The sequence below is a fragment of the Phalacrocorax aristotelis genome, chromosome Z, assembly GCF_949628215.1.
Source record: "Phalacrocorax aristotelis chromosome Z, bGulAri2.1, whole genome shotgun sequence".
In the NCBI taxonomy this organism is placed as follows: domain Eukaryota; kingdom Metazoa; phylum Chordata; class Aves; order Suliformes; family Phalacrocoracidae; genus Phalacrocorax; species Phalacrocorax aristotelis.
Window position 1 is genome coordinate 33,385,892 of NC_134311.1, and position 25,138 is coordinate 33,411,029.

General features: G+C 39.4%; 1 protein-coding gene across 2 annotated transcripts in view; it reads right to left on the reverse strand.

The window, feature by feature from the left end:
- SYK (spleen associated tyrosine kinase) overlaps positions 1 to 25,138 on the reverse strand; it is a 51,618-nt gene that overhangs the window by 20,747 nt on the left and 5,733 nt on the right. For both annotated transcript variants that reach the window (XM_075078833.1, XM_075078832.1), the window contains exons 2-4: positions 12,651 to 13,103; positions 11,014 to 11,174; positions 839 to 977 (exon numbers count right to left, since the gene is read on the reverse strand). In XM_075078833.1, coding sequence (XP_074934934.1) covers positions 839 to 977; positions 11,014 to 11,174; positions 12,651 to 13,064 — 714 coding nt within the window. In that variant the 5' untranslated portion in view covers positions 13,065 to 13,103. The remainder of the gene's footprint in view (positions 1 to 838; positions 978 to 11,013; positions 11,175 to 12,650; positions 13,104 to 25,138) is intronic.

The window sequence follows — 25,138 nt, forward strand, 5'->3', positions numbered from 1 at the left end:
TTGCAGACTCATTCAAAAAATTTGTAAGATAGCATCGTTGCTTTTAAATTTCTAATGACTCCAGGAAGGAAATATTTAGAATGTTTACAGGAAAGGCTAAGTATTAATATATGCAAGTAAAGACTTATATTTTAGATGTGCAACTCACATTACTTGTTTTAATAGAATTTTAAGCAAGAGGACATAAAAGACTTCTGCAGGGGCTTCAATTCCCTTAGCATTTTCAATTTACGCAGTCATTTTTCCAGTATTCGGTTTTATTATCATCTATGGCACAAGCAACTATGCATTCCTTAATTGCTTGATCTTTACCAGGGTTCAGACATCTTTTGGTGGTAACTCTCAGCAAAGTATGCTTTTTCAGCCTTGAAGATAGAGAATTTCAAAGCTAAAGCATGCAGTATGTGTTCAGCATCCTAAACCATGCCCTTTGTGCTTCCTAGAATTCTCTTTATTGCTGCCGTAAAGGACATTAGCAAAAGATTCTACCTAGCGTAGTTATTTTTGAACATGGACACTTGCAAATGCAAAGAGTCTTCCATTCCAGAGAATGTTCAGCTAACTGAATAATAATTACAGCAATGTTGAACTCAGCCAAGCTGCAACATCACATTTAAAGATGATTAAACTCTCTACGCTTACATAGCTTTCTACATTAACATATATTTTCTTCATGTACAGGAATCGCGTAAAGTTGGAAACATATGACAAATAACCTGCTAAAACACGTTGCTGTTTAGCTAAAGACTGTTGTCACACAGCAAAGTAAAACAAGCTGCCTTAGTCAGTTATACGGAAACATGATGACAGACATCCAAGTGATTCAAATTTAACAGACCTGCCAGAGGGTGTCAAATCTTTTCCCATCCGGTATGGAGAGCTTTCCTGTCTTATCTCTGTCAATACGGTAATGCAGTACCTTTCCATCATTCAGCAGACACAGGGCGTAGGAACCATTGTTGTCCCTTTCTCGGATACTGTAGGAATGAGAGAGATTTTCAGTGTAACGCTTTACTACAGATTAGCATCTGGGTTGAAATTATTTTTTAAATCACCCTTTCCTTTAAGCTTTTGAACTAAAACCAAAGCAAAACCAGCACAACAACTTCTGAAGACATTTTGTTTAAGCCTTTCATTTATTTCTTAGTTTCATTTGTTTTCAGATAGAATTCCCTAAATTTTCTTTTTTTTTTCCCCAAAAGGCAACAGATGACAACAGAAAATCCACAATGTGGAGCTCTTTGCTAGGCAGCTACAGAGCACTGTGCATTGCACTAAGCACTCTCTAAGCAAGGAAGTGTTTGAAGGCTTGTGTACTGCAGGCCTACACAGCTGTGGACGTCTGAGGCAAGGATCCAGCACATACAAGTAGCTACACTTCAGTCTCCTCTACCACGACCTAAAGTTAAAAACAACAGAGAAGCACCTTTATTAAAGCAAGACTTCTCTCATATCTTTTATTTTGAAATAAAGAGATGACAGTAAGGGCAGAAGATAAAAGTGTAGAAGAATATAACATGAAATACAAATGAAGGGAATATCTTTGTGCACTGGAATAGGTTGTTGTTTGGCTAGGAATTTAAAGTAATTCCTGTACATTCTGTAATCATCAGTTCTTATAATTTCTGTAAAGACATTAATGCTTTCTTGCAGATTTCACATAAAATTCACATGAAGTTTCACATGGTAGTAGGGTATACATCTGGTCTAAACTTCACCAGGGAGAGATCATGGAATGTAATAAAAACATTGTCTCAAATTCATAGGTAGCCAGGATGATCATCTTCTTCCAAGAGATCTGCAAGCAACATCTAAAATGCCTGCAAAGTGTTGCAGAGTTGTTTTATGTGTACTGAAGGCTAGCTCACACTGAGACCAGCAACCTCTGGTGACTGGACCCAGAGCAGACAAGAATTTACTATTACCTCCATCACAGATGGCATAGCATTTCTAAGTTTAGAAAGTAGGCTTTTTCTTTTAGTTTGAGTTGCCTGTGTTCACTTGCTGCTGGCAGTGAGACAGCAACAGAGCTAGATCGAAATTTTCTGGAATAATATTTTTTTCCTACCAAAACCCCAGATTCAGCAACACTGAAACATTTCTTGTTCCACTGTGCACAGAAGTCAACTCACTCTCCCTTGAATTTTTTAAAAGCCCTGAAAAGAAATATAGCAGGACATGTTCACTAGGGTATTAAGCAGCTTCACTGGTACAACACTAGTCCTGGCTATCACATCTCAGAGACTTCAGAGGCAAGCATTAAATTCTGGTCCTCAGTTGACTCACTGAAGGCTGAACTAAAACTGTGTTTTGTGTGAACTACTCATGCAACTATTTTTTTAAGCAGAGTGATTCTGGTTGCCTAAGATGTGAACAGGACACTGGCTAAAGGAAAAGGGAAGTAGGGTTTTTTTGTGAAACCAAGGTAACTTGCCTGGTGTCTCTAAAGCAACTCGAAACACGTTGTGGTTTTTCATGACATGCAGGTATTTTCTCAGCATGCTGATTTCCTGTGCTAACTGACCAGTGGAGAGCAACAGGTTCTGCTAAAATAAAGAATGACTTCTACTTTGTCTTTTTCTGAATTTCTCTTGGCAAATAAGGCTTGAAAAATAGTTTCAGAATAGAGGGCATTGTTTCTAAAACAGAAATGAATGACACTTCATTGCATTCAGACTTCAGAACACAGCACAAGTAAGATTATAAAAATGCAATGAATTGCTTCCCAGTAACACAGGTCCTTCACGTTTCACATGAAGAAATGGTGGCTGCAATACAATAATCTCTACTGAATCTGACTCTCATTTGCAAGAGTTGTAACTATCACAAGGGGCATCGTAAACATTTTGTGAGAGCAGAGGTATGAATGGGAAAAGACAGTCCGGATTTCTAAGGACCGTGGCACAAATCCAAACAGCCGTAGCAGTATCCAGTGCTGGATATAGGCAGAGTTCAGGTTTTTAAGGCTTAGCTGTATTTCTGAGCTCTTCCTTCCCCCATGTAACAGCTACGTAACTCTGAAGACAACTGCAGTTCACAGTCCTGGCAACTTCTGTCATACAGCTCTATCACTGCACAAGGAAAAAATCTCCATTCTAACACTTATGATTGACTAGGGTGGAGAGGAACCCCCTACTCCTGGGGCTACGGTCCAGGTGTTTTTTAAACTATAGCCAATCAACTCCAGCACAATTTGGATCCCTACAGAATACAACAACAGGAGGTACTGCTATCTTCCAAAACATGTCTGAAGAGCAGAAGAATGAAGAGCACTGAAGCAACAGCCAAATGATGGCCTAACTCCTAGTTATGGCAACCAGATCCCTCACTGGTCCAAAAGTGCTCTCACAGAACTTACCATCACAGTCCAAACCAAAAACTTTTACTGCCACTGGTGACAAGGATTGTCACTGGCCACATTTCACAACTTTATTTTGGTTTTGTAGACTGTGATAATGGCTGTCTAGGTGAGGCTAAGAATCCAGAACTCCAGCTGGGTACACAGTATCCAGTACCTTACAGTTGCTGTAAAAAAATGGAATCAAAGAAAAAAGCTGCTCGGACTGAAATGTTATGAACTGAAACCTCTTCAAATGGAAATCAAGGTTTTCACATCATCTTGACAGTGCTGCCTGTACTACTCAGGCTCATCACATCAGATTTGGGGGATCTCTTAATATATAGAACTTCCCTGCTATGAAATATAATAATTTTTGGAATGTTGAGAAAAAAATCCAAAATCCCAAATGTACTGTCTGCTTTAACGTGCTCTGAAATTACACACAATATTTACCACTCTTCAATACAAACTGATAACAACAACAAAAAAATCTTCATTTTAAAAGGCTATATTTGTTTTAAAAAGCATTTTGGCAAGGAAGGAACCTAGCAGTGAAATATCAGCTGGTCTTCCATTTCATGCCATTGCAGAGAATTGCAGAGAGTAAAAACATAAAGATAATAAACATCTCTAAATAAACAATACTGTCCTTTCATCCACTGACATTCAATGAGAAACATGAACAACTTAACTGAGAGCAAATTTGAATCCGTAATTATATTAGAGAAGCAGCAAGGTATCTAGATTTTCTATGACATACATTTTACAACAGCAATTTTAGAAGGAACTGAGAAACTCAAATTGTTACATGATGCAATGCAAAGAAGGTTTAGTTATTGATTTTAATTTTCATTGAGTATTTTTTATGATTTTGTGAATATAATCCAAATAGCAACCAATAACTATTTGGGGTATCATTACACACTCTGTAAACAGCTATCCATTCCTTTGGTAAAGTCTATTTTTGCTTGGAAGCAAAAAGAATAATGTCCCAATTTTTTATGCTTCCAAGTGAAAAGCCAAATGATCCCTTTTTTTCTACAGGAAAAAAACCCTGAGGGCAAAAAAAATAAATGGCTATTACAACATGCCTCATTGACTGTGCAGAAAAAAAGAAGTCACAGCATTCTAGAGCGGAGAATAATGAACGAAATAAAGTAGCAAAATGCTTGCTTTAGGAATTGTGTGAAATTTTTCTCACTCCTGAATACAAGTTTGTTCTCAGCCTTGCTTTGCCTTCTCAGCGACAACAGCTTCGTTGATGCCAGGGATACCGCCATTCCCCACTGCTGATCAGGCTCCAGCCATTCCCTGCTCATCTGCCCTTATGGCCATCTCTCCTGCAATGTCATTAACAACATGGCTATTCACTATCACTTCTAATATCTGCAGCACACCACACATGTTCCACATTTGAGGGCAATAAGGAATGAACGTGGTGCCATTTGTAAAAGGATCACACAAAGCAAAAATGGATTGACTGCAGTCTTCATTTATGTCATTTCTTCTCCCCTGTAGAGTAACACATTCAAAGCTGTTTCAGAAATGTCAGCACACTACAGATTTAGGAGCTAGCTCAGTCACACACTATTGCTATCTATAATGGAACCTAAAACTTCATCTCCTGTTAAGGCCATTGCGGTGTGCTGCACAGTGACGAAACACCTTTTCAAGAAGGATTGCATCACTATAGTCTATTTTGCTGGTATAGCCCTGCCAGCAGAATACACTATGCAACATGAAAACCCTAACAAACAGCTTTGCTGTATTAGTACTGTACCTGCAACAGGGGATCTTCTCAGTACAGCTATCTCAGTCAGGGATCACACCTTGTCTTCACACCTCTGACCCACCCTGCTGCTGAAGCACCCAGCGTAGACCCAGCCTTGAGAAGACATAGCACTGCTGCAGTGGTGTTCAAGTGGCACCTAACTCTGTACCCAACTGAAGATCAGTAAACACCTCTTCCAAAGAGCTGTGGGCATCATTCAGGCTCCTTCAGAAACATGGTCCACTGTCTGTATGTTATCATTTTATCTTGGAAAATTTTTATGGTCATCTAAGCCTAGCAACTGCTTGGCATTTTAAGGAGGAACATCATCATTAATTAATAACCCTGAATAAAGGTCATGTTTAGGAGGATTGTTTTCACCTTGTATGATGTCAACAATGCCCAGTTCTATTTATGGATACAAACACAACACTGATAGATTTATTTAAAGAACACTCTACAAGGTCAGATAAATCACCTAGCTCAGTATGCGCTCCAGTACTGGTAAATTCCTGGAGGAAGACAATAAGATTAATGTAAATATGGACTACTACATGTATTGGAAACACAAATTTTTGTTCAGACAGAAGACAAGAAAACTTTCACGGACAACTGCATTTCAAAACTTGTTATTTTGAAATGGTGTTACTAGTGTTAACTATTGTGACATATAAGAGACAGTTTAGTCTCCAGACATCACAAGATGCCACGATGAGTAGCACTGTGAGTCATTCTAATAGTCTAAACTAGTTTTGTGCTCTTTAGTGTATCTCCTTGCATATTGTACATATTGTAGACATTCTTATGACACTAAAATTATTTTTAATTTTCCTTCTACACAACTGTTCACATTTTATGTGAACTACATATGGCTATGGATCCATATAAAAGGTTTGTAGAGACTAAACCGCTGATTATGCAATGCCTTCACTCACAGTTTCATTAATGTTGAATTTTTAAGTATAACAGTATTTCTGACTGCTGTTTATCTCCCTTCTGCTTCAGAAGTTCTGGTTCTTAACACAGATGCAAGATCACATGTTCAGATAACTGAAGTGGTCACTACCAACGATAAACCAAGACGTACCATGAGCTACCACACACCTACCCGCGTTGTTTCCTATGTGAAGCTGCAGAGAAAATGAACATTTCATATACTGCTGGTCTGTCACTGTTAGTAAACTTTTAGTTCCTTTTTCAACTGTTCCACATATGCATGCCAATATTAACAATATTATAAATTATATATTATTAATATATTATTTCAATAGTAATAACAGTACTGATAGTTTTAATAGCATTATCTATGATCATCTAGACAATACTGATCATTATATTCTACAGTTATGCCCCCTACCAGGCAAAGTCTAATGAAAGAAACAGAAGTCTTGTAAGAACCAGCATGCTGCACAGCATGCAAAGTAGTGTTAATGAATCTAACAGGGGCTTGAGACTTTATTTAATAAAGTTCTCTATTTTCAGTTGCTCTTCAGGACATTTTAGAGATACCAAGTTGTCCTTCTATTCTACTGCTGTAGTTTTTTCTCCAAATTTTGTGGCTGAAGTGGCAGTCTTTTATGAGTATTATTCCTAGAAGAGGTGGGCACTGCTTCCTATTTCATATCATTTCATGACATTACTTCAATATTTGGCTTTGAAAACAAACTCTATAGCAGCCACATACATATTTATTGCACTGACTTTTCAGTCACGACAAAAACTTTAGAAAGACCCATGAATATTCCCTAGTAAATAATGCACAGTGAGCTCAGAACTTTTCCAGCAGCAGCTTGGATGAGTCGCAGTGTTAGATGTATGGTGTTATTCATCACTTTTTGAACAGCAAACAGGAAGCTTTTCAACTATATCTTCATTTATTACATTAAAAAAAATCTAGATTTGGTAATCTTGTAGTGATGCAAAGCAGCGCTAGAGAAATCTAGGTGTTAGATGTGTTCTCACAGAGATTGCTGTACTGGATTTTGTTTCAAGGTAGGTAGGTCAAACAGTCAGCAGCTTCCTGGTGTTATGAAGTTTTAGAGACCTTTGTAAAAGAATATACAGAAACATTCTAGCCTTCTATAATTTACTATTTTTTCCATAATAAGCAAGATTACTTTTGTTGTATATCAGCAGCTGCTTGTGGACTTGTTGAACAGCCTTGGAGTACCTTATCTCTCTGAAAATCTAGCTTCCTTCTATGTTTCCAGGCTCCAATTCCTACCTCAACAAGCAAGCTTCTCTGAGACATTGAATGTTTCTAAGTTTTACCTTTCAGTCAGCTACCAGGCTTGAGTGTCTCGACCAATGTAAGAAAAACAGTCCGTGAGCAGCTACATTCAAAATCACAAATTCACAGTTTTCAGCCTACAGATGTACAGAAGATTCTGACGCACACTGCTGCTGGGTAAGGAAAAAGTGTGCAATCCCTGTGCCTGGAAGGTAAAACAACGCACCTCTCTAGCACTCAACAATTTTGCTGCTCCTGTTTCAGTTAGCTAACAAATGAGTGGTTTATTTCTCAACACCTGCTGAGCAAGCCCATGTTAGGCAAACCACTGCAGAAAACAGAAAACCTCTCTGAATTAGGCGGTTCTTTTGTTATTTGCTGTGAGCCTCTAGGTCTACCGATCTGAAAGCTAGAATAGCTCTGGAAAGAAATATAACCAACTACTGATACAAATGAACAACATGTTATTTCTCTTGCTGTTCTGGCTGCTGGATTTATGGGGCAGATGAAGATCTCACCCTGTTTCTTCCCTGGGAACGTAAGAGTAAACAGAAGCTAAGTGATTACTGAGCTCTAAACTTGCCAGAATGGCAGTCCATGCAAGAACAATTAATGCATCAGAAAGCATCCTACTGATGCAGAAGTACACAGTGTTGTCCTTAGTAAGAGGGACCCAAGCTCAACATACTATCAGTTATATTTTCATATTATTTAAGCTCCAGTGGCACTTCTTATGGTTTAAACAGAGTCTCAAAGTTAGCATTTCCCCCTCTATGGGTTTATCTACCTGGTGTGAAAACAGCTGCCTGAGTTCCAGCAGAACTATATAAGATATGCATCCACTGACATAACCAGTCCCACAAGAGAGGATCTGACTCCACGGTCATTGAGCATGTCACTGCTAACAGCACCAGCAATGCCTCCTAGGCCATCTCTAAGGGAAACAGGAAAATGCTGGGGAAGTATTTCTATTTAAAGCTGTAGGGATACCTATAAAAAATTAAAAAGAGACTAGGGTCTATAATAGAGACTGAAAATGTCAAGTCTGCTAAAAAATTACATTCTCTCACTCCAGAGACCATCCCTGTTGCTAAGAAATGTTAGCTAAGAAATGCATTTCTTTGGAGAAAAATTCGCTTCCTTTTTTTTTTTCCCTCAAAGAGAAGTGCTTTGACCACAGAGAAACCAACGTGTGCAAGAGGTAAACTGGAAAAGCTGCAAGCTTTAATATACAATCAACACCACAACTCAGCTGATATAGCATTGATTTGCTAAGATGTTAATACGGAAAGTCGTATTTTTTTATTAAAAAAAGAGTCATTAAAAGAAAGGGTTGCTGCTTTGTTTCAGATTACAACCCCACCTACCCCTATGTCTAAACAGTAGGGAAAGAAACTAGCGAAGTCACAGGGTAATGAAAAGGAGAGGTGGTGTGGTAATGCCCTGCTGGTAACCTATGAGAGTGACTATGTTCACCAAATCAATGAAATTTCTCCTGTGCTACAGGAAGAAGCATTCAGAAAAGATGGATCTGTGACAAGGGGAATCTCTGCCTCCACAAACTTTTGTAAGAAGTTTTTTGTTACAAATGTAATAAAATTTGTAACAAATGTGTAACAATTTTTTTTTTGTTGTTATAAACGGCAACAAAAGCAACTGGATAAATGACCCTCTAGATGTCATCCCAAGAAACAGGGAATACAAGGCTGAAAATATGAAGATGCATGGCAACTTGGGTGACAGTGACCATGAAACAGGAAAAATTCAAGGACTGATAGAAGGAAAGAGATCTAAAGTAATGAGATATCAAGGTGTTCTTAGGTAAGGCCTGACAGGAATTAACTCTACTAGAAATAAAGATTTAGAGTAGTTACTGGTTCCTTACAATTAGGACCGAAACATGGAAACATATCAAGGTTGGATCTACATTAGCAATTAGTGGGGCACAAGTACGGCAAATCAGTAAAGTGAAAGAGTCAGTACTGAAGAAGCATATCCATCCTGCACTCACTCCTGCGGTTTTATTTTCAACTAGCTTTAAAAAAGACAAAGCTAGTTCAGTACTGGAGGAGACTACATAGGTAGGTGATGAAACCTCCCTCAGGAATTATATTGGTCTAAGTGATCCTTCCTTGGCCATGACCTTTAAGCTTAATTTTCTATCATTATATAAATTCTTCTATTTTGGGGATGGGGTGGGTGGTGAAAAACAGCTCAGTAAAAACATTGATTTTTTTCAAATGAGGATTTTCCAAAAGAAAAACTTTTTTGTTAGAAGATTTTGACCGGCTTTAATCCTCACGAGATGATAGCTGTTAGTCACTATCCTAAATGACACATTTGCACTCAGAAAACAAAAGATCATGAGGCTGAGTAAATGCAGAGAGTGGCAGACACAAAACCGCATTACCAAGGTAAAAGCAATTCCTCCTGTTCCTTAACTGCAAAATGAAGCACCACCACTGCCCCTGGGAAAATTGGCAGTTATGGATCCCAACAGCTGTTGGTAAGTCAGAGTATTGGGTGCAGATGGCTAGGCTTTGGTGGCGAGGCTTGCAGGGGCTCTGTGAGGAGGCCAGGGGCTGCCCTGGGCAGGTCACGGCTGGTTCCAGCTGGCCCCAATGGACACCCCTGCAGGGCATTGCCAAGTCACCTCAGCCCCGTAAGTGGCGCCTCTGTGAAAACATCCTTAAAAAAGGGCAGAAAAGCGCCTGGTAGGTGGCAGCGAAGTGAAGAAAAAAAAAACCCACAAAACAGAAGCAGCAGTGAAACCAGGGGCAGGGGAGGAGGTGGGGAGGAGGCACTCCAGGCACTGGAGCAGAGAGTACCCTGCACCCTGTGGGAGAGGCCACAGTGGAGCAGGTGTCCACACTGCAGCCCTCTAAGCAGGTGGGTATTTCCTGAAGGATATTTCCTATGGAGAGCCCTTGTGGCAGCAGGGACCAGCATGAGGAGGAAGGAGCAGCAGTGAGAAGCTGTTACAGACTGACCACAGCCCCCGTCCCCCACCCATCCTCCCCCCGCGCTGCTTGGTGGGGAGAAGAGTTGTGTGTGCAGGAGTGAAGCTGAGCCTGTGAAAATTGGGGGTGTGGGTGTGTGAGGGTAAGGTGGTTTTTTATGTTTTTGTCTGTTTCTTACTGTCCAACTTAATTTTCATTGTCAAAGAATTAAATTATTTTCCCCCAAGTGGAGTCTGTTTTGCCCATGAGAGTTAGTGGTAGGGGATCTCCTTATCTTTATCTTGACCCATGAGCTTTTCCATCCTGTTTTCTCCCTCTGTTCTGTTGAGGAAGGGGAGTGTGACAGCAACTTGGTGAGCCAAGGTTAACCTACCACAGCCACTTAGTACCAGTATCAGTTATAAAACAAAGTTCAATGAATTTTTCTTGGTATTGAGTCTTTCAGATGCTCCCTTTAAAATTAAACCTAGTATTTGATTAAAAAACAATGGTGCACAGTTTTGCTATACTTTCCCATCTTTAGTGAAGCAGAAATCTGATCCTGGAAATGCTTACTTAGTACAGGGATGGTTACATCATGTATATCGTGCTGGACTGGGCTTCTCACTGCAAATGAGCCACTCTTCAGAGCATACTCTCATTTGAGATTCATTCAAGAGTACTCTGTAGTAACACTGGTGGCGAACAATACCACAGGAAAAAAAGCACTCACAGAAATTTTCCATTGCTTCTTGACCCAATGAGGATACGGTGTTCTGACTCTTCCCGAGAGATCCTCCCGTGGAACCATGGCATCTTCTCATGGGCTGTAGTGGCAATCAACTTCTCCAGCTGTGGCTTTTGACTAATGATAGCTTGTTCAAGAGCATGCCCCTAGAGAGTGGTAAAACACAGTGGGACAGTGAAACAGTCTTCTGCAATAAAAACATGACAGGTAGACCCCTACTATTGGATTGCTTTTGGAACATCCAGAATCTGCACCTATTTGTCGTATGTGAAGAAAAGACCTGGTTGCTATGAAGATATTAGAACAGAAACTAATGTATGGTAATCTAAACATCACAAAGCTGGGATTCTTCCTTTACCTCTGAGAAACAGAAGGAAAAATAACAAGTAAACTAAGCCCCTAATATATCAGTATTTCCATTGAAACCTACATCATATTTTTATGCTAATGAGACATAGCTAAATATACTTAGTGTCACCCTGAGATGTCATAACACACCTCCATATTACATCTCCTATGGAAGTTTGCTGAAATAAACTGACTACACTTTGCACTTTCGCAGCATGTCTGTGTTGAACACGTCAGTGCAAATTTCCCAAAGGCAGACAGGACAGTCCCAATTTCAGAGTGAATTATGTTAATATTTTAGGTATAACCCAGACAATTCTAAACCCATCTACAACATATCGCTTCTAAATTTGGCAATAATCTGAGGGCACAACCCCCTAGTTGTATCAGTTTTCAACTTGAATTCATCAGCTTGCTTCCAGACTGGGCTCAGACTCATCAGAAAAAAACTATAAGCTTCAGCACTTGTAGTAAATGTAGTGTAAGTTTCAGGCTTTTCCAGTTTGGGCATTGCTCAACATTATTTCACAGAGCAGAACACATAAGGGTTACTTGCAAGTACTGAAAGAGATTAAAAACCTAGTGTAACTCCACGGGTTCACAATGGTAACTCATGGCATCCCAAGGTGAAGTAATATTCCTGTTGCAGCCTCCGACACCAGTGTTTCCATGTTAAGACTGGCTTCTTCACAGTAATTCTCAGGAAAAAATCCAGCCTGTCTTCTTCAGCATGGAACATTCCTACCTAACGCAGGCAGCACGGGAAGATGCACAGGCAGCGCTCTGCAGTTAAGAAACCAAGTTCTGTTTTGGACATAATCTAAACAAGCATCACAGAAACAAGGCCAGCTAAGAAGGGAGGATGTAAAACAAGCCACCATGTCACCATGCCTGCCTGCACATCAATCCATAAAAAATCAGACTGAAAAGCAACCAAACAAACCATTTCTGTATCTTGTTCACTGCATCTATTAATTTTTGATATATGTGGCAATCTGATGACACAAGCTAATACAGCAGTAGATAAGGCTATGCTAGGCCAACACATCACAGAAGTCCTAAGTTTTGTAAAATTTTAGGAAAACTACACTTACATCCAAATTACTGCATGCATTGGTGGAACACCCCACACACAAAGTTCAAAACTCAAACAGCTATGATTCCATTATGAAAAAAATACTACATAGCAGCAGCAACAGCTGGAAACAAACATTGCAATCTCTTTTTCTCCTAACACAAAGGACCACTTTATGGCAAAATCACCCTGGATTTACCTGCAAATTCCAAGTTTGTTTGACGTACTCTCTGATGAGGTTCTCTTTTAAATCTTCAAAGGGTCCTGTTTTGGGTTGAACGCCTGGTGGTCGGTTGAAAGGTTTTCTCAGTAGACAGATAAGGCCATCTGCTTCCTCTGAATGATAGTTAATGAGTTCGGCAGGACTGGCATGCGACTTGCCTCCTGCAATAGCATACGAGCCACTCAACTCCCTCTCAATTGTATAATGATGAACTTTCCTTCCATGGGCCAAGGATAAGGCAAAACCCCCCAGGTAATTCCGGCTTTGGCGGAGCAAGTATAGTCCATCACTTGCTGCTCCTTGCATCAGATACTCCTCGGCTTCTTCCCTTGTAATATTGCCAAAGAAGTATGGCAAATGGTTAGCAGGGTTCGTCATGTTGGAAGCCATGTCTTTTCTTTTCCAAGTAGCAAACTCAGTATTCTATACCTGTATAACAAAGACAGAGACATGAGTGTCAGTTGAAAAAAACAGAGGATAAACCAGTAGCATGGAAGCTCACATGGGTACGACGGTAATTTATTTTAAAAAAAATTTTGGGATGAAGATAACATTTTTGGTTTTATCTTGTTAGACATAGTCTTTCTAAATTCCAATAGGAAGTTTTTCCCTGCTGTCTAGTAATACAAAAGTTTCCTATAACTGCACAAGTTTCCTTTAACTCTTTCCCTCTGCTGCTTTGCCTAGCCATACAGAGGTCCTGACGTTTTCACTTGCCTGAATGCCTCTATCCATCCTTTTGTACTGGCCTTGAGGTGTTTCCCAATGAAAGGAAATAACTAGGTAGGAAAGATTCGGTGAGAACAGGGTTTTCATTCTGGTTTTCTGCCATTATAATTTTGCTTACAAGAGTAGCTTATGCCAGTAGGTGGGCTGAGTACAGACAAGTTGTATATTAAAATAATTAATATTCCGCTCCACAGATATTTACCGATGGTGTTTTAGTGGTCAAAAGATAGTGTCTTTCTGAACAGTTTTCATTTCAAACAGCTTATACTGAAATAATATGAAGGTACACTACCAACAAAAACAGAAGAGAATCAAGTTCAGCATCTCTGAAAAATAATAGTGAATATAACATAAACAGCTTCAATTCTTTTATTCTTAATTTAATAATAAAAATAATCTTTTATATATTTAATATAGATATATGCATATAAGATATTATATTATTAGATATATTAATACATTACCTATTTTAAAATATGCACAAGGACTCTATAGAACTCTAGCTACAGCAACACTGTTCTTGGGTCCCGTCTTCCCTGAGTTATCCCAGCCTCTAACCTACACTGTCAGCAGAGAAATTTATTTTCATTAAATCCCATGGCAGATTTACACTGCCTGGACAGCTAAGTCTTGTGCTGGAATTACTTTTGCCTCTTTCAAATTATTGAAGAGGAGACATCAGAATGAAAAAACTGAATTTGGTTTATTATTCATATTAGTTACATTTAAATGACTATCTAACTGATACTGGGAAGAACATCCCAGCTACCTGCTGATAACATTTAAGTGGATAGGATGCGAATATATTCACACCAATGAGACCTGTATTCTTGCAAGAGACTTTGCAAGCTCTTTTTTGTAAGATGAAGTGGCCCAGAACTGCAATTACTTATGTAATCGCAAGTTCACCAGTCGAGTCATTAATTGGTTCCTGCAACATTATGAGTTTTTCATATACTTTCTCCTCCAAATGCTTTCCCAATCCAATTACTGTTTAATCAGGACTGGCCACAGATCATTACATCTATGGTTTATGGAGCATAAGAAGGAAGGAACACCATTTAGGAACAGTTCAACATCTTCTTTCAGTCTAGAAGGAAAAGAAAAATCCCACTAAGCATTATTGTCTGCGCATCTGTAAAATGACTTTGTAATCTGAAAAATTACTTTCAGAGAACACATCAAATACTGACTAAAACTAGCAGTACGTACTTATGTTTGTATCATTTGTGTGTGTTAGTTTACACTTTTCTTTAGGAAATATCTCAAGACTTCATTGCCAAAATTTTTGTTTCCTTGTCTTTTAAGTTTAGTTGTGGCAACTTGGTATTGAAATACTCTCAAGTATGCAAAATAGGTGACAGCCTCTGTTATCTGCAGTGTGTTATGCAGATTTTAGGCTAACTAGGCAACACTACATGTATATCAAAGGAAAAGCACTGTTGTTTCTTTTTATCTACAAGATCACTGCACATCTTGTATTCATTTTTTTTTCCAGTGTATATATTCTAAGTAAAATGCATATATACTAAATATGCAACCCACGACCGTTAACCTACAAAATACTGTTATCTCTGGTTTATTCATGTTACTGCAGCTCTCTTTTCCCACCTTCCATTACCTTGGCTAGAAGTGGCCAAAGCAATCAGAAGTTCAGTTCCTGTTTCTATTGCTGTGCAGGATGTAGCAGTAAATAGAATGTGCCCTTCACAGCTAAACGAAGGGCACAATTTTAGGGAAGCCATGCAGCGGTCTGGAATCAGCATTAAATAATTCAGGAGGTATGTGAACGGGGCTAATAGACCTCTTGGCTTGCAACTGGACAAAGTGTGCAACTGAGTTACGTGAGCCAGGTCCTTCTCTGCAAACACTCAAAACCCACCTGGACGCGGTCCTGTGCACCCTGCCTGGAGATTATCTCCAGAGGTCCCTTCCAACCCTTACCATTCTGGGACTCTGTAGAGAGGAGTTATGGGAGACATGTAAGAAGGGAGGGTCCACAGTGCAAAGATGCAACTGAGGAATGGGCATTCTTAACGTAGGGCCTTTTGGCACACGGTGCTTCAGGCTGACACCTTCCCTAGCAGCTCTGCAGCAGGCAGAGCTGTGGTGCGCCTACCGCTTAGTTCAGATATAGCCCATCAGTGGACAATAGCTGATCTGCTGCCTCTTGCAGTTGGGTCAAGAAACAGTAGAAAAATACCTGCGCTGCTCTGTGGAAACGTGAAGAGCGGCGGGTGTAAGGTGGGGAGGAACACACAAGACAAATGAACGAGGCTCACACAGTATAGAAAACTAGACACAGTCAGGACAAACCACATGTTGTGCAGATCTTCTGGTCTTCCCTCACCATCACGCAGAAGGGAGACATCAAAGCTGCAGAGCTACTGCAGCCCTACAAAAGAGCTGCATGCAGCGTGTTATTTATTACTCTTGTGGTTTCCAATCCAAAGTTACTGGTTTAAGATCACATACTATGCTCAAGTTAATCTTTCTGGCATTTGTGTTGACAAAATTTCCCTCTACTTTCCCATTTAAGTGTCTCAGTTCTGAGAATTCATGTTCTTAGCCCAAATGATCTACTAATATATCTTTTGTTTATTAATTGCAAAAGAAAGCTGTAACTGAAGAGACAGAAGAAGACAAGACAGCCCCTGACCTCACTACATTTAGCAGCCACGGCCTCTATGCCCCTGTATTTTGTCCAAGGCGTGCAGGCTCCAGCAGGACCTTCGGCTTGCTCTTTGAGCTTTGGCGTGCGGGAGAGCGGCAGCTACGGGTGCTGAGCAAAGGCAGCCCCTTCCAGTGCTCCTCCCTCCTCTGCTCTGCTGCGTGGTGCTGCGGGGCCCATCGGTGCCTCCCCCAGGAACAAGGGCGTGACAATTGTCTACTAGACTAGAGAAAGATGTTCCTTTCTAGTAGATGAGTTATGGATATCATGCCTATGTTCAATAGTCAGCTTTGTTAATGCAATTAGAGTTTGTGGAGTTGAGTCAGAACTTCGCTCTCAACTAAAACGAGGCATTCAGAAATGCACTGCTGAAATAAAACACATAAATTTAACTTCTGCTAAAGATCATTCTTTTAAAGGCTGTTTGCTTCCTATCGAGCAACCTAGTTTTATTATTTCTTAATGTTGTATTTAAAAATGGTAAATGAATAGAAATAAAAGATTTTAAAAAGCAGGTTTAATTAAAATTCCACAAAGATATTGGCTGCTGTAGAAGCCATGGAGATGAATTCTGTAAAGTTAAAGACACAGATTGGGTTCTGTCTTCCTCTTCACATGACTTGACAGGAAAAAACAAACCCCTTCATCCTGGAAAAGTATCAGCCCTATTGGCAAATGTGCAAAGCACAATGACTCAGCACCATGTCAACATAGGGGCAGAAACACTGGGCAAGTGGTTTAACCATTCTTCGCTGATCAGTTACACTGCTCCATGGGACCCATTTTTTAGAAGCAGTCACTGTCTAGAAGCTTCCAAAAAAGGCAAAACTATTTTTCCTTTCAATCCTCTTTTCGTTTCCATCTTTAACTCCAACCAATGAACAGCATGCAAAGCTCTCATTGAAACAGCAAATTGCTCTGTGAACAAGGCCTGGCTTCTTATGAATTAATGCACTTCAAGCAACAAATTGGGCTCCTCCTATTCGAGTCACACTTGCTCCGTCTTCCAAAATTCTCACAAGCACAAACTCAAGCGCCCTCAGCTTCCTCCTCATCCATTAACTACTGGATAGCAGGGAAATACATGCTGCAGCTATGCACTTACTGTTAGCAAGCTTAAAAAAAGGGGCACCTGTTGAGCTCATACCTTCATGCAATGGAGGTACTGTGTTGACGACTTCTCCTCTGGGCACATTTATTTATTCCCATAAATGATTGATCAGACTGTCCATGAGACCCGCTCCTCTGAGAAATTAGGCCAAAAGTACAAAGCTATCAGGGAAAGCCTGATAGGATGGTGACTGCATGAGCCACTCTCTTTAGAAAACCAGGGAAAAATAGTTGAAATGGGATCTAGCAGTTCACAGCAATCTTAGAATTCTCTCAAGTACAAGAAATACCATAAAAGCCAAAGCAGACTCTGGCCCCCAGCAGGACAATGGCACAGGTGGGCAGATAAAATCATTCTGAAGAAATGGTAGACATGGTAGAGTCTTGGATGGTAAGAAGTAGGTGTTTGTGATATGCCTGTATTTAGACATCTTGGATTCTTTATTGACACTATGACCTCTGTTAGCAGCAGGCATGGGCAATGCACTCCACAATGTTCAGTTGTGGAGAGCCCACAGTTGTGGAGTCCAGAGACTTCATTCCAGCACAGATAACCACTTGGCTGCAGCAACCTGCATAGTTGCAGGACCAAATTGCCTATGATATCCAAGAATTGCCCAGAACATTTGTTCAAAAAGTCATCATTCTTTGGTAAACTTCAGTCATAACAACACATTAAAATACAACTCCTCTTTAAGGTGCTGGATGCTCTGAGCTAAGGGCATCCTACAGATTTCTTATAATTCTGAGATGAAGACTGTGACCAATAATGCACTTTTGTCACAACAGACCCCTCTATATGGAGATAAAACTTTTCCTGATAGAAGCTTTGACCAACACACTGAATGAAAGAGCAGTAAAAAGGGCTGCTCCAGGTGCAAGATTGCTTTCTTTGACTTTGCTTATCATCTGATTTTATTTCATCATAATCCTATGAGGGGTTTTTTCTGGTCAAGATGGTGGCTAAAGGTCAAGGAAAAAGAAAATGTTTTCTTCACTTTTTCAGAAGGATGTTTCCACACTACACATAATGTCTTCCTGTGATGGGTACTTTTAAAAATGTTCCTTTTTACCAGTTTATAGTTCCTAAAACAGAGAGGGAAAAAAAAAAAAATCCACTGGCTGCAATTTAGAAGAAATGGCAGTGGCAGTGACAAGGGACTATCTCTTAATTCTTGAGAACATAAAACAGAGAAGTTCAAAGCTCAAACACGTAAGAAGGCCTGCTATAAAATTTTATAAAATATGGAGAATATTTCTCAGTTATCACTGAAAGAACAGCAGCAGGATCCTTATGATCTCTTAGATTTCACAAGCCATTTATTTATAACTGTTTCAGACAGCAAAGGCCTGATTTACTTTTGCAAAACAGGTTAATGTTGATGGATTTCAGGCAAGGTTTCTCCACCATGTCTAATATATGAAGAATATTCAGTGTGTAGCAACATTAGGAAATGTTTGGACTAATGTTGTGTCCCATGGACATGCAAGGAGCCAAATATACACACAAACCATAAGATAATGGTTAAAAACTTCTTATATGCTTTGGAAGAATTTCTGAGTTTGAGATGGCTGTTCTCTTTGGTTGGACTTTCAAAATCTTGCCTTCTTTTGGGGAGTTTAATACCCTTCTAAGACTAGTAATAGAGTAGACTAGAATGTATTTGGATTCACACTTTTCTCCTCTTCTAAATTCCTCCAGGGGACAAACAATGCTGAGTTTGACAAGTCAGTGCAGTTACAAACGTGAGGCTGTGAAATAAAGATTAAGTCACCAAAGGGCTGAATGTAAGGCTTTACCCTTGAGAGGGCTGAAGGAAGCGCAGCAGTGGTTACCCGAGAGATGCACTTGACCATAACAGTAAAAGAGGGTCTAAAGTGCAACTCTCCCCATAGCCATTAAATTTGACTTTTAAGGAAGCTACAAATGCAAGCAAATATCATGGTTATCTTACATGGAAGAAAAAAATACAATGCAAATACACAGGAAAATTAAGTACACACTTCCCCTAGGTAGCTTCCTCATCAATGTTGCAGACAGTGGGTACTCCAGACATAACACAAGAGTATACTATCTCACCCATTTCATGCATGCAGGGAAGTGCAACATTCTTACAAAAAGCGAAACTCAGGAAAACTCACCTGGAAAGGAATAGAAAGAATCTGTGCTGACCATACTGCCACCCTTAGCTTGCTCCTCTTTCAGCTCTTATATTTAAGGCAAGGATAAAGGTAGAATAATTTTTACTGAAAGGTTTGCATAGCAGTGAGTATAGTATTACTGAGGTACTGATCTCTACTCTAACACACAAAATTATTAATAGGAGTATGAATCCTTCTACAAAGACCAAACATGAATATGGAAGGAGACTTAGGGACAGTTGATTGATCAGTTTACTCGTCCAACTATTTAATGAATAAAAGGACTGAAGCGTGACAAAAGATCAAAAGACATGCACCGGTCAAACAGTGTCCTGAATAAGCTTTTTACTTGAACAGACTTACTTTTTCCCCTTCCCTTGTTTTTCAAAGTAGCATTCTCCGTGCAATGTATAAAAGTAAAGACGTAAAGTTTAGAGCAAGTGTATTTGTCATGCAAAAGGCATAAGAAAGGCTCACTAGATAGCACAGACTGATGAAATAAGCTGACTGAAACAATTTGTTCTAGCACAGGGTGCTATTTCAAGCACCCAACTTGTAACTTCAACAGTTCTTTGTTGGTCATCCACAGGAAAAAAAAATCAGAAAAATGTGAATGTGCTTTTTTTTTCTAATATTCTTGTTTAATTAGGTTTCTTGAAATCAAGATGTGTGCCTCTTTGAATAGTACTACAATTTTTCATTGTAAGATACTTTTCTACATTTCCACCTTATGTAACATACCTCAAAGCTGAAAGGAATTAAGCGTGCATAGAATTAGAATATACATTTGATGGTGACTTCACGTAGTATATTAAATATTTTGGTACTTTCAGGGTTTAGCATAATCTTAATAGTATACTCCAAACTGATGTAAATTCTGACAATTACCATCAAGGTATTATAAATCCATTGGTATTGCCTCACATTTAAAGCAGATATTTACATTTTTATGGTATTTTAACAAATAAAATGGATTTAAACAATTGTTCTATTCTCATTTCTTCACCTTTAAAATCACCTTCCAGTCTGTCTAGGCAGCTGAATGGCAGTCTTAATTTGGTTCATCAGATTACCTTTAAATGTATTCTTTACCTTCCTGCATAAACATGAAGATTTAATTTCTATCCAGACATTAGGAGAGGAATTTTTATGATAAAATTATTCAGAAATAAAGGAAGAACATAACAGATGTTTAAAAGTAAGTTGTTAGGGTAGGAAATGAAGCAGAATACCATTTTCTCAAGTCATTCAAACAAACTAGAGTTTGATTGGGACACTAGGATGAACTTTCTGACTTACTGAAAAAAATCCGAAATCTTACTTAATTCAACTGGTAACACTGATGATTTTTACAAATTTTGTAGCCAGTGACATCTCCAAACAATGTGCCATTCATCATACTGAAAGAGATGTGTGTGGTACTGTCTCAAAGGGAAAAGTGACATAGATGGAATCACCACATTTCTTCCAGTGTGCTGATCTTCCTCAGGGAAGTGCCCCGGCTACGTACTGACGCCTAAGGCTGTATGCCTCAGCCTCCACCTACTATGTCTCTAACCAGCTTATAGCTTACAGCAACCTTTCCATCACTCATGCTTGGGCCTCCTTCTCCAAGCGTTTTCTCTGGCTTTGCCTGAGAAGCTTTCCTCATGCAATCAAATGCCCGTCTCTGAACCCTGCATCCTTTAACTGACGATCTAAGCATTATGTTGCACTGTGTTTTCCCTGCACTTCAGACCCTAAAGCATGCCTTCTTTCATATCTGAAGGCTTTCCTGTTGTTCCATGCACACTCCTGGGCAGTGCTGATGGATACACAAAGCATATCAGTTAGTTTTTACGCAGATTTCACTTTTACTATTTCTTCAACATTTGTGTCTCTCCTTAGCACTTTTATCAGACATACCTGTCTTTGGTGCCAAGTTCCATATATTACTTTGCAGCAGTTCAGTTTCAGAAGCATTTTCTTTCTTTCAGATATTTCTGATTTTTTGCAATGCTTCCAGCATAACTACAGTGTTCTGGCTACGGTTCTTAACCACTAAGATGTGTTCTTTCACAGAATTTTATCTTAATTAAATTCTTCCTGGGAACAAATAGGGAATGTGGTAGATTTGGGCCCAGAAGATTCTTCTGCTGTGGAGTCCACAGCCTGGATCTAATAACACTGACAGTGACCTGTGGGATTGTCTAATTTGTGGCAGGTTTCGTCTGTTCTCGTGATTCTGAAAGTTAGCAGCCTTGCTAGCACCTCTCTCAGCTTAAGAGAAAACAATGTTTGCCTTTGTTCATGTAAATCATCAGTGTTTTGGCCACATTACAACAAAAAATTGCCAGCTGAACAGGTGCCATTGGTGCTTCATCTACTAGGTTTAAGGAAAATACCATTTATCTCTTCTCTTGTATCAGCAAGTTATTCATCCAAAGGGAAAAAAAAAAAAAATCACAAATACACCTAAAATTATTATTAGCTTCAAAAAATTGTTCTTTTTGAAATATTTTTCTTTGGATTTGCTTTCCAGAGTAATTTTTATCTATATTGCAGACAGTTAGACAGATGCTTTTTATTTCTCCTGAAACATGCCAGCAATGCCCTCATTTATTCTAAATTGCATCTGACATTCTGATACCATCAGACTACTCCAGGGACTCCAGCTATTGAAATATTTCCTGAGGAAATACTACTTGACTTGGCAATGCTATTATTGCCCTATTATAACGCAAACAGATGCTCAGAAAAAGCATCACAGCATTTGTATGTTATTCAGGGATTTCCTATATAGGCTTCTGTACTGAGGTCACAGAGGGACATTGATTACTAAAAATCCACTCTTCTCTGATGCTAGGTATCTACTGTCTCTCTTCCACAACACCTTCCTTTTGGGACTCTCTTGTCTTTGGTAACCTTTTCACATGTCATAGTTTTCCTTTAAAAAGGTTTTTCTGCTTTGATCTTTTAAAAAGCTCATAATGCTACTGGGAAAAAAAATTGATTATAATTATTCTTTCCCTGGCAGTAGAAACCCTACGATTTTCACATATATTGAAGAAAGAAAAGAAAGTTTTGGGTGGTTTGGTTTTCTTTTTCCCTTCAGAAAAAGACCACACCAACACATAAATATCAACACTTCCTTCCCCATCCTCTCCATGCTCTACTAGTCACCCCCCTGCCCCCTCTTCCAGCAAAATCTTACACGGTCATAAATGCAACCATTGCCTCCAGCTAAAGATGTCTCCTGTCAAAGCAACCATTTCTGCCTTAAAACAGATCGCACTGTTTGTACGGAAGCCTAATCCCTTTTGGGCAAAGTACTTTACTGTGATCAGTACCCATTAAACCACCATACAGAAAGTGGAACCACTGGGGATGAGCTAACACCCAAAATAATGCATTCAAGACACTCCTGGCAGAGTTTTCTCTAATCTCCGGTTTTCCCGCTGTGGCAAGGTGTGAACAAACTAACTTGGGCACAGACAGACCTTCCCTAACACCGGCTGTGGGCTCTGCAGTGACTGTGGAAGAGTACAGGGATAACTGTTTCTCCCAACGCTGACAATAAAAAAAACAACCTGGGTTGGGGTGCAGTTACAAAAGTCCTTCTCAAGGAGCCCCAAACTACCTCTGATTACTTCAGGAACTGCTGAGCTGACTTACATAACATATAAAGTTCCTCTCTGGTTTTGTTTCAAGTATAGTGCCTTTCCAGAAATACAGTAAGAAGTAAAACTCCTCTACGTATCACACAGGCTACTACGGCTGCACAGAGCAAGCTGCGAAATTAATAGTGAAAACACGTGAAAAGCAAACCAAAAATAATAGCAGGCTACTTGCAAGGAAGACCACTAAAAATAGGCAGAACTGCCTACCCAATAGCCTAGATATTTTCAGATTCAAAGATACAGTGACATTAAGTGTGTCAGCATACCATGTTTCCAGGTGGAATATATTCTTATTTTTACAGAAGTCTTTTTACAGAGACAGCTATGACGAAGCTGTTATGGACAAGATACCACAGGTAAACTAAGACACATCAAACTTTCACAAAATATTACTCCAAAATATTTTTTTCAAGGTTCACTTTTGTCAGTTGTTTTTACAACTCAGAAGTTGCCAGAAGAAGCAGATATACCAGAATGCTGCACCAACAACAACGCTGAACCAAAATGTTCCTTGTTTTCCAGGAAGGCAAAACCTGGAATATCTGCCCAATTTCCAAACACACACAAGAAGAGAAAGCTGCAGTCCTGAGCGCAGAGCTGGTGATACTGTGGATTTTTATTACCATGAGAACGACTGGCTTCATTCAGAAGCATCATGCCCCAAGTGTGAATACATGCACAATCCATAACTTTGGTTTTCATTCCTCAGGGTATTTTTAGCAAAATCCCTGGTAAACAAAACATCTCTCAGAACTAAAGCACCACCAGTCTTAGAAGAAAGTCACTACTTTCAAACAGAAGGGGAAAGAAAAGTAATACCACTTTCTTGAAAATAAAAGATATTTCAGCAGAAACTGAACATTATTACAGCAGTCTTGAAGTTTGAAAGCCATCACAGGACTAAAACAAAATGCCACATGTTTCATTCAAAATCCGGGATAAACACCACTCTGATTTTACTAGTGGGCAAACCCAAAAAAAGATATGCTTGCTTTTTGGTTCGAATAAGTATCTTCAGTTACCTTCTTTTTAATTAGTTGTTTAGTTGTCACAGGCTGACATTTCCAAAGCCATTATGAAGGTATGAACTCCCCTTCTCTGTGCAGCTTTGTCGGTCTCTACTTAGTTCCTGGCCTCAAGGCTACAAATGTTGATAACAATCTCAGTTTCTCAGCCACAAATGTTAGCAATGGTTTATTGTTAAGTGAATAACAAACCAAGAACATTTGGATCCCATTATACTTCATTAATTTCTCTGAAATGTATTGCTCTATCTCTAGGATCGCTAAAACCTGTTGCGGAATGGGTCTTGCACTGGACTGGCGTCATTGTGAGTTAGAGTAGCAAAATTAGGCAGGTTTCTCTTTCAGACCAAGGTTATCTGCCATTTGAAACAGTCTGCAGTATCCTGCTTTATATAAACTAGAGAAATTATTGCAGGAACAAAAATAACTTGCTTTTTGTACTCTTAGAATAGGCAAGTTTCTACAGAACTGATCAAGACTTCTCACTGCCACTTTATAGAGTCTATAAAAACTGTGCAACATTACTTCATTCTTTGAAAAGCTCATAGTAGGAGGATATTTCAAGGTTAACGTTCTGCTACAGAGACACTGTAGATGACACTGGCTCATCCCTTGCTAGCAATTATGCTCAGAAAGAGTTCACACCCACAGAGTTATGGAGGAAAGGACAAGCATTTTTATTTTATTTTCTTTGAAAAGATGCAATAGTAGCTCACACAGCCAGACTGCTGGCATTAAGGATCACTTCCTTAAAGTCTATATAATAGTTTTCTAATTAAGAGGCAGATCAAAGGAAAGATTCTCTCCAAAAACAGTATCCTCCAGCAATAGAGTCAGCTTTTCCTGACTAGCTTTTGTGAGAACAAGTACATCAGAAAGACAGACTGCATAGCAAAAAACCTCCTCATAGCAATTAGCACATCAGTGAATCAGCAGTCCAGGAAAAGACTTAAGTCTGCGTCCTCTCCCCATACCACCCTGTATCCTCAGAACAAGCAGCACAGCTAAAGCTTACTTCTCATTGCTATGAAGAACAGATCAGTCTTTTAGCGGGCAGGAATCTCTTTAAACCAGCAAATGACCGCTTCAATTTTTAACCTCACCTCTCCTGTAAAACATAAGAATGTT